This window comes from Garra rufa, chromosome 17 (genome assembly GCF_049309525.1).
Source record: "Garra rufa chromosome 17, GarRuf1.0, whole genome shotgun sequence".
NCBI lineage: Eukaryota > Metazoa > Chordata > Actinopteri > Cypriniformes > Cyprinidae > Garra > Garra rufa.
Window position 1 is genome coordinate 12,890,367 of NC_133377.1, and position 18,339 is coordinate 12,908,705.

Consider the following 18,339-nt stretch of genomic DNA (forward strand, 5'->3'; position numbering starts at 1 on the left):
ATATATATATATATATATATATATATTTAGCAGCACAACTGATTTCTGAAGGATCATGTGACACTGAATACTGAAGTAACAATGCATGCTGAAAATTCAGCTGTGCTTCACAGGAATAAATAATATTTTAAAGTATATTAAAATAGAAAACCATTATTTTAAATTGCATTAACATTTCACAATTTTATTTTTTTTCTGTATTTTTATTCAGATAAACGCAGCCTTGATGAGCAGAAAAGTTTCCTTTAAAAGCATTAAAAATCTTACTGATCCCAAAATTTTGAGCAGCAGTACAATACTTTATCAAAATACAGTAAAAACAGCAATACTGCGAAATATTACAATTTAAAGCTTTAAATAAAAATTTCAAAAGAAATTGATTTTTTTAAATTAAAATAAAAAATTAAGAAATGTATATATTTTTAAAATATATATAAATGTCTTTACCACTATTATTACTACTATTTTAGTTTTCTTTATTTTATTACTTATCAATTTAATGTGTCTTTACTAAATAAAAGGATCATGTGACACTGAAGACTGGAGTAATGATGCTGAAAATTCAGCTTTGCATCACAGGAATAAATTACATTTTAAAATCTATTCCAATAAAAACAATTATTTTAAATTGTAAAAATATTTTCAGAATTTCAATTACACAATATTTCACTTCAATGTGGGCAAATAAATGCCCATAAAAGATTTCTTTTCAAAAACCATTTAAAAATCTTACTAACATCAGGTTTTTTTTTTTTTTTTTTTTACATTTGTGTACATTTGAGACAATGTTCACACTCTTGGACGAATCTGAAAGCATGTGACACAGATCCATCGAATCAAATATAAACCACTTCGAGTCAATCATAAAAATGGCTACTATGGGGGCTGTTATACAAAGTTAAAGCCATGCTGCTCTAAAACTTACGAGACGAGTATAAATCTGTAAGTTTATTATTTGAACTGGTATTGTATCATACAATTATCATCAGCTATAATTATGCACTACTGTCCTATATGGCCCGGTAATGTAATACATCCTAGAGCTGCAAAAACGGCCCTATTCTTGACAACTTAAGTGCTGCGTCTGGAGTAGGTGGGCTTACGGAGTCATTTATATAAAACCATGTTTAATTATATGAAAGTGAATATATTTGGAGGAAACCATGCATATGGATTCAGACCTTTAACACGCAGCATTTGTTATTCCAGGTTTGAGGTACTTCATTTGCATTTCCAAACATTTGAAAGTGACACAAAAATAGTGCAACTCAAAGCATAATGCAGAAAAACTGATTCTGTTTAGTTTTTGTTGCTGAGAGGGCAAAAGGCAGCACTTATACTAGCCATCCTTCATTTGAAGTAAAGTGAATTTACGCCCATCGGCTTTAACTTTCAGCATTAGTGAGGGACTGTTTTTTTTTTTGGTAGAAGAGGCATGAGTGGAGATAAAGGGCAGCAGACAGAAAGAAGACTGTGTTCTAATTTCTCAACTTGTTAGCACTTAACGTGGTGCTAGCAGCGGTGAGGCGGGTCCCAATGAGAGCTGAGGTGTGAAATGTGCAATGAAGCCGATAACGTGGTGCTAGAACTGCAATCAAACACACTTCATCACACACATTCTCAAAGAACGGGCCCACTATAACAAATACACCGGCTCAGTCCTGCTTTCAGAGTAAGGCACGAAAACAGCGTGTTTGTGCTTCCACTCAAAAAAGGCATTTTCAAAATAATATAATAAATGATCTGTGGGGTATTTTGAGCTGAAACTTCACAGACACATTCTGGAGACACTTGAGACTTATATTACATATTGTAAAAAGGAGCATAATAGGTCTCCTTTAAGAGTAATGACCGTAAATTAAATTCATCTAACACACATGCTCCTAAATGCATCTACAGTATTTTTGTCGCAAATACAAGTGAAACGCTCACACTTTCAAGCCTTGCATTTGACTCTGTCACCTCATACTTTTCTGCTACTTCATGCACAACTGAATCACGCAAATAACAACGTTCCTCAGTGCCACATCCAGGGTCATTTCACAGCTTTCACAGCATACCCCTTTTTATCCGGCAAAAATAGCATATTCTATACTGGAATTTGCTGTTTTTGTGCTGTCCTATTTGGTAAATGTAAGGTTTTGCTCTTCCGATTAGCTCTAAAGTACCCGTTTCTTACACATTTGTCCAAAATGATCATTAAATTATGAGAAAGGTGTTTTTACAAATATTTTACTCATGCATCTACATTAAATCATCCATTTTGTGTATGTAACTGTGTTACTTCCTATAAAACCCCCTATAAATCAGCAATGGTTTGTTCCAAAGTGACGTTCAACATCCCATAATGTAATGTCTTTTATTGGAGGGAAATTTGAAGACTTCTCTTCAATTTTTTATTTCTATTATTGTCTGCACATAGAGTAGATTAATTGACAATCAACAGTGTTACCAACATGTTCTGGTGAATGTGTCACATGTTACATTTATAAATATGTAGAGAAAGAATAAGTTAATCAAGGTCATGTACTAACTTGTCCAAGGTCAGTAGTTTGCACAAGGCCCTAAAATGGCCAAAATGTCATCTGTGTTACCCATCAACTGTAACACAGTTGACAAGGATTAACACAGTTGACAATGTTGAGTGCTGACTGCAGAGTGTGTTTTCAGTCTGACTTCTCTTAAACATCCCAAGACCGATCCAGACTCTGTTTCGCATTAAACTGGCAAGCAATTTCAGCTGCAGTGCTGAACCTATTCCCCATTGAGAGTCTCTGCATTATCCTGACTTCTCATGCCTTTATCCTACGTGGACGACCAGCTGAATAACCAGCTGAATGAATTAGTGTCATTCCTTTGGCTTTCATCTGGAAAACCTTCTGTCGCAGGATTTCAGTCACCTTAGAGCGGCCCACCATCTTGCAATCTCAGTGAAAAATGAAGGAATGCTGCCAGTTAAATGGTGCTTGCCATAGTAATATAATGAAGAACATTAGCATCAGGTGCCAGATTAACACTAATAACTTGTAGGTATCTGCAAGTGTGCTTCAGAATACAGTTAATTTATGAAAAATGCTTTTAAAAAAACTGCCCTTCTACTCATGTTAGGATCACTTCAAATAGGACTAAGCAGTGACCTTGCAATTTAGGGAATTACAGATTGTTCTTTAATTTTGATCCCCACTGTTTAGAAATAAAATTGATATGCAATTATGGCTAAGTGCAATTATCAAACTGCAAATTAATTCTGCGAACGAATAAAAGTAATAATAAATAGAATCTGAAACTCATAGCATATACCTATTTGTTGGCAAATCACTTGATGGTTTAACATTTGAAAATTATAAGTAATTAAGGCATAAATAGTATCATAGTTTATACTGAATGTTTAAACAGTGGGAATTTGGCCTACGATTTGGCCTATGCCAATTTTTATTGAATTGAGATTGATACATCAATAAATAATCTTTCCATTGATGTATGGTTTGTTAGGATAGGACAATATTTGGCTGAGACACAACTATTTGAAAATCTGTAATCTGAGTGCGCAAAAAAACCTAAATATTAAGAAAATTGCCTTTAAAGTTGTCCAAATGAAGTTCTTAGCAATGCATATTACTAATCAAATCACATTTTGATACATTAACAGTAGGAAATTTACAAAGTAATTTCATGGAACATGATCTTTACTTAATATCCTAATGATTTTTGGCATCGAAAAATCGATTATTTTGACCCGTGCAATGTATTTTTGGCTATTGCTACAAATATACCCCTGCTACTTAAGACTGATTGTGTGGTCCAGGGTCACATATCTCTTATATCCTTGTTTCGTTTTTCTTTTGAATGCTGAATACAGACCATCTCCAATAGAGCTATTCAAGTCTCCTGGTGAAAACTCTTCAAAATCACAGTACTGCGATGTCAGTTTTTTCTAATATCATGTAGCCATAGTTGTCTACTAACCCAAATGAAAAACCTCACACTTCTTTCCAGAGAGATTGTGTTGGTTCTCATTCTAGACCAGTGTTGGGGACAGTTACTTTTAAAAGTAATGCATTACAATATTGAGTTACTCCCTAAAAAAGTAACTAATTACGTTATTTAGTTACTTTTTAGGGAAAGTAATGCATTACGGTACTTTTTCGTTGCTTTTTAAATCTGGGCAGGGCTTGCTTGTTTGTTTTTATTATAAAAAGTTCTATTTTTGGCAAATGTAAACGCCTTTTCACACCAAGCCTCAGGCTTAGAGAAAAGTAAATTCACGTCTGTACAGTAGACCGCAGAAGAAAATGTCAACTCTTCAGCAATAAAAAAAAAAGAAAAACAAATGATTATCTTGAGTAATTTTTGCTTATTAGTATGGATTAATTGGATCATCGAAAGTCTGCAGCAAAGACATCGGTTAATAAAATGGAATTAAATACATAAAGGATATTTGTATTATTTAACATTTAATTATTGCAGGTTTGCGTTGAATTTCACAGTTTTTATTCATTTTGATATTTTGACATTTATTCTAGAACTAAAGTAACATCTTACAATTTCTCTCAACATGGGGACATGAGAGCTTTTAATCAATAAATGGGGGGGGGGAGTAACTGGCGTTACTTATTTGAAAAAGCAACTCAGATATTTTCTTGTCAATTAAAAAGTAAATGCGTTTACTTTACTAGTTACTTGGAAAAAGTAATATTATTACGTAACTTGCGTTACTTGTAATGCATTACCCCCAACGCTGTTCTAGAGTCATTGACTGGCCAGCGCAATATGGGATCCTATCGTAAACTAGTTTCCACTAACTTCAAAACCAAACAATGACAACGCATGGCTGTGCTTGAAAACTGGCATTCAATACTTTCCATATTTCTTTGTAAAAAAAATTCCCTAAAGTAAAAATATAATCAGCAAAATCCCTTTTTACAAGTGTGATGCCTTGGGGAAAACTCCACACTAATTTAAACAGCAATGCGTATCAGATCTCATCATAAAGAAGCGGAAACCATGAACACATTTCTAAAGCAGCAAACTGCCAATCCTCTGACAGCAAACAACTCAACTGATACAATCAGACAAGTGTATGCAGCAGTTGTTGTTTGGAGAATGACTGCACGATGTGCACCAAATCTTAGCCACCCGCTGAGAAAACATCCGACAGATTCAATAACATACTCCCTTGGACATATCTCTTCCCCCCACATGGCACGAAGACATTAAGTCAAAGAAATAACCATTTCAAACTGCAGGCCAATAAATCGTTGAACGTTGAACATTCAGCCTCATCTGATACAGGAGTTAACATTTGACAGTTAAGTTGTGCTATTCCAGAACGAGGCCATGTTCCCATCAAACACTGCAAGCTGCTAGACAAGATAGTAAGTCGCCTGGATGAGAAAGGTCACGTAGGCCACGTGCATGTTATGATCCCAGAGTCCTAAAATGCTTCTTGTCAAACCACATTGTGATTTCAGGATTGTGGTTCACTGGTGACATTTCAATGTCAGGTTTCATAGCAGAATTTGAAAACTGCTAGACAGCCAATTAGGGATTTCTTTTTTTTTCTCTTCCTCATCCAGAGTTTTCTGAACGTTTGAGAATGCCAAAGACATTTGGGCAGCAGAGCAAACAGAAGCAGGATGACATTTGAAAGCACATGTTTTCTCCGCACCTCAAAATTCACAGCACTCAGGCTTACGTGCATTGCTTTCCCTTTAATGGTAATGTTTCAGGACCTGAAGTGGCTGCTATTAACTCAGAATAACACAAAGAGATTATATATACCAGGGCTCTACGCTTACTTTTCTTTTTAACTTAAAAATTTCAGGAGCACCTTCTAATCAACAATCAAAAAATCTGATCAAAAATGTGCCTACAAGGTGATATTTGACTTCTTAAATATGCACTCATACATATAAATCAAAAATAATTAAAGTGATTTATAGGGGAGTTTTGTTTTTACCTTTGTAATGGCATTTTTGGCAACTTTATGAAAAATGTCATTATTTTATGTTACATTTTTGATAAATCATATTTGTAAAGCTTTTCAAAATTTCTAATTAGAACAACAGAATTAGAACAAGTATAAGTTACCAATCAAATGAAATCAATATTAACAAAATTAGCTTGTGCTACAGAGGTGGCACAGAAGAAAACAAAAGTGGCTTGTAGGTGTATTTTCATATGTTTGATTAGGCTCAGAGATGGCATGAGTGCAGTCACATTCATAAATTCATGTTGAGATTAATGTTTTAAATGTAAAATTTTGAATACAGAAATATTAAATGATTTAAATAGCTGAAAATATACTTTAATCAAACTAAATCTGCCAGCAGGTGGCGGCAAGTCACTAATTTAATTACTGAATCATATCATTTATTTGATTCGTTCGAACGGCTGATTCATTCAGGAATAAAGCAAGTGACTTTATGAATGGAAAACTGAGTCATTGACTCACTAGATTTGTTTAAAAACACACGTTCATTCATAAACGAAACACAGCTGTGTTTGAACAGAGATGCACAGCGGCTCAGTTGTGACTTGTTTCAGACTATTTTTGACGACGAAATAGAGCAAAATCAGGCAATGGTGTTATAGTCAGACAATGTCACTTAATATTAACTTCTTGTTTTTTTTAACTGTTGTATTAAATCAATATCTCATTTACAAACTCCCTTAAAATCATTAAAAGCTGTCACTCATATCACAAAGTTCCATTATAATCAATGAAGCTCTCTATACACTGCACAATCAATCTCTTATTTACACTCTCTCCACACTTTATGAAAGTATTCATGAGATATGTTTGTGATACATTACTTAACGTTGCAAAAACACGCAGAAATCTTTAAAGTTGCAAATAGTCGCACGCAGTAGTTTTCAGTTGCAAATGTGACTAAAATGGTCACACTGTAGAGCCCTTCTGAAATAAAACAATAAATAAATGGAAAAAAATATATACCGGCTACACAGAAAAACATAACAGTTGATGCACATCCAAGAGACTGATAGGGCATTGCTAGGATGTTCTGAATGGTTGCTCACTAATTTATTTATTTAAAACAATAGGATAGTCATCATGCCAATGTTGACATGAATAGTTTCTTGGGAAATGGAAAGCCACTGTTTCAAGTCAAAATGTCTGTGTAGGTAGAAGACAGCAGAGACTGGTTGGCAAAATGAGCAACATAAAAGCAGACTAAACGAATCCAGCAGAAAGCCTTAGCATTTGACTGGAAACCATTTATCCTTCATGTATCCTTTAGTCCAGCAGACCCCAGTTTACTCAAACCCACATCTTCTGCTCACACCGTGAACTCTTGTGAACTTTGCGTTCAGACACGGAAAATGTCACGCTAGCACTACGTGCTTCAGATGCCCTCAAAAACAAAAACTTTGGTCAATACTCAATATTGTGTTGCTACCTGAATGATCCACAGCTGTGTTTCTTTGTTTAGTGATAGTTGTTCATGAGTCTCTTGTTTGTCCTGAACAGTTAAACTGTTGTTCTTCAGAAAAATCCTTCAGGTCCCACAAATTCTTTGGTTTTCCAGCATTTTTGTGTATTTAAAGCATTTCCAACAATGACTATGATTTGAGATCCATTTTTTTTACACTGAGGACAAATAAGGGACTCATATGCAACTATTACAGAAGGTTCGAACTCTCACTGATGCTCCAGAAGGAAAAACAATGCATTAAGCCGGGAGTAAAAACTTTTTGAATTTGAAGATCAGAGTAAAGTTAACTTATTTTGTCTTCTGGGAAACATGTAAGTAGCTTCTGTGGCCTCTGAACGGCAGTACTAAATGAAAAAATATGATATTTAGTCAAAATAAGAAAAATGTACACATCTCCATTCTATTTAAAAGTTTTCAACTCTGGCTCTTAATGCATCGTTTTTTCCTTTTTAAGCATCAGTAAGTGTTTGAACCTTCTGTAATAGTTGCATATGAGTCTCTCAGTTATTCTCAGTGTGAAAATTTGGATCTCAAAACCATACAGTCATGGTTGGAAAGGGTTCAAACACACAAAAATGTTGGAAAACCAAAGAATTTGTGGGACCTGAAGGATTTTTCTGAAGAACAACAGTTTAACTGTTCAGGACAAACAAGGGACTCATGAACAACTATCACTAAACAAAGAAACACAGCTGTGGATCATTCAGGTAACAACACAGTATTAGGAATCAAACGTATGTAAACTTTTGAACAGGGCCATTTTTATAAATTCAACTATTATTTTCTCTTGTGGACTAAATGTAAACACATCTTTTATGTGAAAGATCTTCTTCAGGTCAGTACTAAATAAATAATACTATGCATTTTGTATGATCCCTCTTATTTTGGTAAAATAATGAACACTTTTCAGATTCTGAAAGGGGGGTGTAAACTATTGACCTCAACTGTACGGTCATGCAGAATAAGGCATTAACATGTACTCATAAACTAGCAATATGCTAGTAATATGCAAGCTGCCTAATAATGAGAATTGGTCCTCAAAATAAAGCATTACCAAAATAAACATTTAAACATGCCATATGAAAAATGGAGGATTCTTAGCACATTTATTATGTGCCAAACCCCCCTTCACCAACAAGTGAGATCACAGTTGACCTCCTACACATAATATGGATGTAACAATTAACATAATTAACCTGGCTGGACTCTCTGCTTGAGTGGAAGTCACCTGTTTATTTGCAGTGAAAAACAACTAAGGATGATGACGCCATTACAAAACCATTCCCAATGATTTTGCGAGTAACAATTAATGTTGATCACTCCGGTCAACATACTCTTCGCAATTAAAGAGGCTGTGACAGAAATCTATTTTGAAATGTATGAAAGAAGAACATTAGTACAACCAGTGTCCACACCAGCTATTCAACAAGTTAATTCCTACTTCCTCCGAGCAGCCATGCAAAAAGTACATATGAACGGCTCCCTCAAACGTGTGACTTTTCAAATAGCAATTTACGTTCAATCAACCTCAGCTTTCTCATATATTAAAACCCCGCTACAGCTCTCTCCACATGCTAAATATAGAAGCTATTCTATTTCCATTCAGCAGGTTTGGTGAACAAAGGACTAACCCCCTCTATATCCCAATTCGCAGAGTCCCAGAATAATAACACCGTAGCTTCCTGCACCTCAGCGGAGATGTCGCATTTGGTGGGAAAGGGAGGCTATTCAACAAAACCCCTGTTAGGCTGCTAGAACAATGAGGCACAAATTGAGCTCTGGCAAATGGTACCCATAAGTGAGTAAAGGAGAGAAAATGAGCTTAGGAACGGATACAGAACAGGTTTAACATCCGCTGCCTCATGTGAATGACATTTTATAGGATTTCCATGTCAGAATATTTTACTGAAAGGGATTTACGGCCTAAATAAAGTCTTTAAATAGAAAGTTCCTATAAAGCTGGAGCTTGTTAAAGTCATTTCAATATTAGATGTCATGTGTCACCATGGAAGCTTCTCGTAAACACACAAATCACACTTCACCATAAAACATGACCTTTTAAATTAACAACATGCAATGTTATCGTGCAAAGCCATTGTGCATGACTGCAAGATGTATTATACACTCGGGATGCACCGAATGTTCGGCAACCAAAATTATTCGGCCGAATAAGCGAAAAACCAAATATTGATGAGACGCAATCAAATAGAGGCGCGCACTAATGCAGCAAACATGTGGGCAGTGTGGAAGCATTTAAAACTGTCCGAGAAAGACGCAAAAATCATTACAAGCACTGACAGCGAGACACTGTTTATGATCACATCGCATGTCTTCCATGAGAAGAGAAAGGGGTGGTTGTTGCTGGTTACTGTATGATGACTGAAATTGCGAAATGGCCTTAAACCATTAGTAAATAAACTCCAGAACGATATGTTGTCTAATACAAGCACTAATTGTATTTATTCTGACAGCTCTGCATGAGCTCCTTAGCCAGGGTTCAATGTTTCAAGTTCAAACAGTGTGATGAGAATTATTCATAAATCTGCTGCTGTCAGCAAAAAGTAGTACTGAGGTCTTCTTGTGGGTTTCCGCCAAAATAAAAGTCAACATTCATAAATGTTAGCATTGTATTTTTACGGTTGTTCTGTAAAATAAAATAAAAAAGACAAAAACAACGATAATCATTACAATTGCTCTTTAAAGGCTGCATTTATTTGTACATTAAAAACACATGCCTGGCTCAAGAAGGGGGTCTTAAAAATGGCCAAAGATTTATTCATTTTACGTTAAATTGTGCTTTGTCAGTAGGCTATAATGTCTACTATAATGTTGAAAATGTTGAGTGTTAAGTAAATATTTTAAAATTGTTGTTTTGTAATTGATTTTTTTTTTTTTTTTGAAAAGCAAGACAAAACTGAAAAAGCACATTTTGGCTATTTAATTAATGCAATGGTTAAAAAAATTGACAAAATACATGCGGGAAAAAACACGAAAAATCACCCCGGTGTTTAATTTTGTTTCGGCTTTGGACAAGAATTTTCATTTCGATGCATCGCTATTATATGATTTTTTGTTTTTGCAAGCAGTTTTTTATTAAAAAAAAAAAAAAAATGTAAATTCCGTAATATTACTAAAACTGTTCTCTATGTAAATGTATGTTAAAACGTAATTTATTCCTGTGATCAAAGCTGGATTTTCAGCATCATTACTCCAGTCTTCAGAGTCACATGATCCTTCAGAAATCATTCTGGCATGCTGTATGAAAGCTTCATTTCCTTTTATAAAATAAATGAACATTATCTTGGGATGCTGTCTAGCTCGAGTCAAACTTTGTTTACACCTGACATATTGTTTGTGGCATGAAGCACAGCACACTGCATGTGCCCCTCGGAGGCGCTGAGAGGTGTTTATACTCTGTGTTCACCCTGGCACGACTCCCCGAAGTGACAAGCAGCAGTGTGGAGGAAATATCAGCTGAACCAGCAAGATGCAGCTCTGAAAAGTAGTAGTTTGACAAACTTTATCCTACCAAGGTGTAATATTACTTATTTAAAGACGATTTGCTGATCACATAGAGGCGTCCCTATAGCTAAACTGGCAAAGCATGACAATGCTAAGGTCATGGGTTTGAAACCCAGCATGACAACTTGTAATAGGGATTTAAATTTAAGTCTATCTACCTATTTTTTCTAGTAAGATTGTACATTTTATGCGTCTGGCTTCCGGTCTCATCCGCGTCCAGCTATTATCGGCTGTACAAAACGGCTTGTTTTGCTGCTTGACATTGCAAACTGGTGTGTCTTACCATATTATTTTAATGTATTATCTTAATTATGAACACACTGGTTTGTAGTGCAAACTGTTTTACCGTTTATTGCACGTTGTTATTCTTCTCATTATTTCCCTACTGCTGCTAATTAACCAGAAGTCTCACCCACACTGTAAAAAAAAAAAAAAAAAAAATTTGTTGAGTCAACTTAAAATAATTTGTTACCCTGCTGCCTTAAAAATGTTCAGTCAACTCAAATATCTAAGTTGTTACTTAGTACAACTTAACATTTAAAGTTGACCAAACTGGACAGAGTTGACAGAACTTAAATTTAAGGCAGCCAACAAATTATTTTAAATTGACTCTACAAATAGTTTTTTACAGTGCATATGTTTACTTCTGCGTTGAAGAATAAGGTGGATATAATCAATTTAAAATAATATGCAGTACCAGTCAAAAGTTTGTGGTGAGTAAGGTTTTTAATTTTAACAAAAGCTGTCACTGGGAGAGTGCCCTTTTCAAAAGGTACACATTTGTACCGTATTTAGCCCTAAACAGTGCATAGAAGTACCTTAAAGGTATGTATTAGTCCCTAAAGTGTACATATTAGCACAGGAATAAATGACATTTCAAAATATATTTAAATAGAAAGTTTTTTTAAAATAGTAAAAATATTGAACTTTTTCTCTTTTTGCTGAACTTTGGATCCAATAAATGCAAGCTTGGTGAGCAGGAGAGGACGTACATAAAAAAAAAATAAAAAAATAAAAAAACATTAATTGTTCAAAAACGTTTGATTGGCAGTGTATATTTAAAATTTTTATTTATTCCTGCAATGGTAAAGCAGAATTGTACTTTTTTTTTCAGATTTTCTCCCTCAGGTTTCTTGATAAAAGAAAAAGAAAAAAGAAAGAGTTCAAAAGAACAGCAAATAATGTGGGAAAATTTGCTGAATAAAAGCATTAATTCCCTTCAAAAAAAAAAAATCATAATTTTTTTATCCATTAAAACTTCCTTTTTGGGTATTGTGATGTTGAATTTTGCATTTAAAAAAAATTAAGTTTTCCGTAAAATGCACATTTTTTTTTATTACATTCAATTTTACAAAAAGTACAATTAAAAATATAAATGTTTGCACAAAAGGTAGTGGATAAATGGGTCCTGCTTTATATTAACTGGCTTAACTACTATGCTTACATTTAAAGTAATCATTTGATACAATGCACTTATTGTGTACGTACATGTTTTTGCATTGTACTTATATATATATATATATATATATATATATATATATATAATTACATTATTATAATTACACATTTGACCTATCCCTTACACTTTTAAACCTACCCATACCACCAAACCTGTCCTAACCTTGCCCGTATCCCACTTTAATATCAGGAAAAGTGTTTTGCAATACAGTATGAACACATTAATTACATTGTACTTATTGTTTGATGTAAGTACATAGTAGTTAAGGCCACCTAAAATAAAGTGGGGCCGGTACAACTGTGCAAGCGGCAATTTCAAAGCATATATTTTAAGTTGTGCCGCTGTGTTGAAGCCACAGCTGCGTTAAAAGGTAAGACATGGCTTAGGTTCATCCATGTGTGTGAGCATGAAGGTGAACAGAAAAAAAGTTAAGCTATCTGACCTGGGAAGCGCGACACAGCTGTTATGAACACCGTCAGCAGTGACAGGATTTCTGACATGGACTGCTGAGATGTTATAACTGCTAAGCGGAGAACTGAGACAGGCCGACAAATGAGAAAGTAGTCAAAGAAGCTCTGAAGCGATGTTTCTAGGTCAGTGATTTTAAGAGGGAGCCATGAGGCACATCTTTCTCTTTCACACTTCAGAGAGGAAAAGCGGAAGACGACAAGACAAATGCAAAAGAAAAAAGCTGAACCCATTCCGTATAAAGCCTGACGCAGCACTTTGAGCTGTGAAAGTGTGGCTGACGGCAACAAAGCTGGGATAAAAGAAATAATCCATGCAGCGTTCATAATTTCATGCACACCTTTTTTTTAATCTCAATTTTAAAAATCATATGAAATTCTTAATAAAGCACAGCCTGCTAGCATGACGATGACCTTAAATGAAGAGCAAGGTCAGAAGATGAAGGCCAGGTGGAGATGTGCTCATAAATAAGCACTGTAAGTGCGAAGACTCATATCACACAGCAATAACACTGATCCAGCAAGCCGACAAGGAAGATGGTGCCAAGTGTCCACCATTATTAATTCTTTACGTACAGTATCTCACAAAAGTGAGTACACTCCTCACATTACAGCAACAATTTTAATATTTCTTCTCAAGGGACAATACTATAGAAATGAAACCTGGATCTATTTTAGAGTAGTCAGTGTGCAGCTTGTATAGCAGTATACCTTTAACGTCCTCTGAAAATAACTCAACATACAGCCATTATTGTCAAAATAGCTGGCAACAAAAGTGAGTACACCCTAAGTGATCACAGCAGTATGTTGTTTAACCATGCAAAGCCACATGTCCTATTCATCATGTTTATGTTTTTGTCTGCTTGACAGGACCATACAAAGTTGTGTATCTTGTATTAGAGCAGTTAAACTTTGGTGCTTTAAGTACAGTTCTCTCATACTGACCACTGTATGTTCAACATAGCATCTCATGGCAAAGAACTCTCTGAGGATTTGAGAATTAGAGTTGTTGCTCTCCACAAAGATGGCCAAAACTATTAGAGGTTCAGTAACTCCCTGAAACTAAGGTACACTACAGTGGTCAGTAGTGATGCTCATTTCGGTTAATTTTCCTGACCGACAACCGCTGCTCGTTATCCGAACATTAACCGTTAACTGATAAAATTAGAATAATAAATTAGTTTAAAATAAAAATAGAATGCACGAGTATCTGTGATGATACATTAAAAATACAAGCAAATGTTTTATTTTAACGTGCAAACAGCAGCATACAGAGCAACAACAAAAACTGCATTCCTATATACTCAAATTATCACGCATCAGCAGCGCTTCTGAGAACAGAGAAAATCTGAATGAAAAAAAAAGAATAATATAAATAGGCCTACACTAAATATGTATAAATTAAATAACTACCTAATTAAGCTGACAAAACTAAAACACACTGAATCCTTTTATGCGCTTTGAAGAACTGTACCGGTCTTATTCTTCTCATCGGACATAAAAATATATAGCAGGCCAGCCTATACCTCAGTGTGCCTAGTTTTTAACATGTCCACATGCTGTACGGATAGGCAGGACCGCTGCCTGTTAACTCTTAGATCCGCGAAAAAATCACCATCACAAAAACCCTTTCACAATTTGTGGTTCGGGACTTCCATCCACTGTCATATGCGTGTGGAGAAGCGCGTGTTTTACAGCGTTCAGCAATAGCCAATCACAGACATGTATGTTGATTCGATTATCACTGTGGCCAATCAGAGGAGGCTATGTTACAATCCACTCACCAACCAAAGTGCCGGTTTCAGTTTTGCTGATTTCTACACTTTCGCAAACTCTCTTATTAAAACAAAGAAAGTGTTGGCATTATATAAATAAGAGATTAATTGCGCAGTGTAAAGGTTATTTTATTACTTTTTAATAACTTTATGAGATTGCGATGAACTACTCTAGGATGAGTGATAGCTTTCCAGTGATTGTAACGGGAGCGCCTATTGCGCACTTTCTAGACTATAATTCATTCAGAACGTAAAAAAAACGTAAACGTAAAAAAAAAAAAGAATAGAAAAAAAACCTTTAAACCGTTTAACTGATAGTAATAATCGGTTAAAATTCTTACTGTCGGTTAACGGTTAAACGGTCAATATGAGCATCCCTAGTGGTCAGGGTCATACAGAGGTTTTCCAAGATGGCTTCCATTCAGAACAGGCCTCACAAGGGTTGATCAACGAAGTTAAGCACTCGTTCTGTGCGTCAGGTGCTGAACCTGGCTTCAAAAAACAGATGCATGAGTGCTGCTCAGACCATATGCCGCACACTGCAACAAGTCGGTTTGCATAGGCGTCGTTCCAGAAGAAAGCTTCATCTGAAGCTGGCCACAAGAAACCCCGCAAACAGTTTGCTGAAGACAACCTGTCCAAGAGCATGAATTACTGAAACCATCTCCTGTGGTTTGATGAGACTATAAGATAAACTTGTTTGGCTCAGATGGTGTCCAGCATGTGGTGATGCCCTGGTGAGGAGTACCAAGCAAAATTGTGTCTTGCCTACAGTCAAGCATGGTGGTGGTGCATCATGGTCTGGAGCTGCATGAGTGCTGCTGGTTCTGGGGAGCTGCAGTTCATTGAGGGAAACATGGATTCCATTATGTACTGTACATTCTGAAGCAGAACATGATGCCTTCCCTCCAGAAACTAGGCAGAACGGCAGTTTTCCAACATGATAACGATCCCAAACACACCACCAAGATGACAACTGCCTTGCAGGTCTCCAGACCTGAACCCTATTAAGCATCTGTTGGGCACCTGTGGAAAAGCACCATGTGTCTAACATCCAGCAGCTCTGTGAGGAGTGGAAGAGGATCCCAGCAACAATCTGTGCAGCTCTGATCAATTCCATGCCCAGGATGATTAAGGCAGTGCCAGATAACAATGGTGCTAACACAATATATTGACACTTTGGACAAGTTCACTTAGGGTGTACTCACTTTTGTTGCCAGCTATTTTGACAAAAATGGCTGTATGTTGAGTTATTTTCAGAGGAAAGTAAATCTATACTGCTATACAAGCTGCACATTGACTACCTTAAAATATATCCAAGTTTCATTTCTATAGTATTGTCCCTTGAGAAGATATACTAAAATGGTTGCTGAAATGTGAGGGGTGTACTCACTTTTGTGACATACTGTATGTGAAAAATCTTCTTTTTGTGACTTCTCACTTTCAAAAGAATAGTTCACCCAAAAATGAAAATTCTGTCATCGTTTAATAACCCTCATGTTGTTCCAAACCGGTATGAGTTTTTCTTCTGTTGAACATAAAAGATGATATTTTGAAGAAAATAGGTATCCTGTTAGGATACCAACTGTTTCTTTTATGTTGTACAATAGAAAGAAATTCAAACAGGTTTGGACTTGAGAGTAAGTAAATGATGACAGAATTTTTTTGGGGGGGAACTTTAAAGTCATTCATGTTTAAAAAAAATAAATAAAAATAAACACTAGTTTATACCAAATATTTTAAGGTAGTGTTCCATTCCTAACATCTTTTGAACTTCCTGTTTGTTAAATGCATCTTTATTAGGCAGGAAGTTCATTTTAATTTTCGGCAATTCAATTTGCGCTTTGCTATGATCACAGTAATTTGCTTCTTACATGTCCTCTTCAAACAGTCTCGGTATTAATATGCAGCGGTTCCTGATCTCAGAGGGTGATTAACATTGGCTCACTGTCAGGGAATGTCTTCAGGATATTTGTTCAGGATTTTTAATTAGCTTTTATGAATCTTAAAAGCTTTGTGTGGGGGGAGGAACGTAACGGTGGCTCAGTCATGAATTAAACATGTAACACAAATTCAGCACATGAACTATCAACACAAATGTTAAGCAGAACAACAGCAAAGCAATCAAACAGAATAATCAACATTAACAGTACAAAAAAAAAAAATTTACTTAGATCCACTAAATCTAACCCTATGAAATCAGTTTTTTTTTTCCTTCGAAATTCCATTTTTTTTCAGTTTAAATTGTTCTAGACTCTGTTTTAACGGTTAAATTAAAAAAAAAAATCAAAAAGCATGGCTAATTATTTGAAATCAAGAAACTTATGCAATTTCAACAGCAAACCTACATTTTTAAGGCCATAAAAAAAAAAATAATAATAATAATAAGTTTTACCCCCCCAAAAAATTATGGAGTGACAAAATGAGATACCCAAAAATTCTTCTGTAAAAACATTTGACTCTAATATGTCAAAAAAATTAAACAAGAATTTTGGAACTGACTTCATCCAGTTTAGATTTTTGTTCTAAAAATGCATGCAAATTAGCGCATATTTCATTAAATAATGCTTCATTTGCATATTTCAACCCAACATTTTACAAAACTTGTAATACAAATTTTGCAATTATCAATATAACCAATTCATTGGGTAAGTAAGTGAGTAAGTGAGTGTGCTTGACCTCTTTGTCCATGCTGTCCAGATCTTCTTTGCAGAGCATGTAGAGCGGCATGCTTTCAGACATGCTGGGCTGTCGTTTCCTGCGGGAAGGTCCAGGCTGCTCATCGTCTGGACTCGATCCTGCAGCCTCATCCGTCTGCTGAGAGCCCTGAGCTGACCTGAACAAACACAGAAACAATCAATCGCTCAACACACATACTCCAGATCAGCAGCTGCTGTAATCAGTCAGCAAGTGAAATATGTTTATCAAGCAAAACTGGCTGAGTTTGCTCCAACAGAGCACCAAAGGCTGGACAGCGGCTCACCTGGTCTGAGCAACAGCCAAATAAGCAATCGAAAGCAAATCAAGAAATCAAACACACAGAGCCCAAGCCTGTCCAAAGCAGACAGCAAACATTCAATCACAGCTCCACTTCTGACAGAGGAGCCACAACATGATAATTATGAAAACTCTGCACAGGGAGATAGATGGTCAGTTCAGACAGCGTCTGCATCGATTAACCTCATGAGCATGAGCTCTCACAGTCTGTTTGAATAAACGATTAAACGAGCGGTTTTAGTCAAGAGATTTGAATCCAGATCTGCATAAGATTTCTGAAATCTCTGGTCTGTTTGACTTGGTACAACGTAAGCTTATAAAACAGTCATAGATTACTATTTTTTAACTTAAATCATATTGTATGTAATCAATAACTTGTCATTAATCAGTGAAAGTGCAAACATTATAGAGTTCGAATGTTACTGTGTTATTATTATGTTATTACCATTTGTTTTACCCTTTTTTTTATAAAAAAAAATTGAGGGAAAAAAGTTGTACATGTATTCTATTATTCTAAATAATATTTGAATTTGCCATTATATGATATTTATATGAAATAAATAATGTCAGAATCACTAGTATTCATTTTATTGAAGTCAATGTGTTTTATTAAATTCTTCACATCCTTTAAAACAGCCCATATTAGTCTGGACGTTTTTTTA

At 35.4% G+C, this 18,339-nt stretch overlaps 1 protein-coding gene across 1 annotated transcript in view; it reads right to left on the reverse strand.

Moving 5' to 3' along the window:
- Positions 1-18,339, reverse strand: part of ctdp1 (CTD (carboxy-terminal domain, RNA polymerase II, polypeptide A) phosphatase, subunit 1) — a 180,534-nt gene that overhangs the window by 102,691 nt on the left and 59,504 nt on the right. Inside the window, exon 11 of the mRNA XM_073822056.1 lies at positions 17,360-17,516. Within this exon, the coding sequence (XP_073678157.1) occupies positions 17,360-17,516 (157 nt within the window). The remainder of the gene's footprint in view (positions 1-17,359; positions 17,517-18,339) is intronic.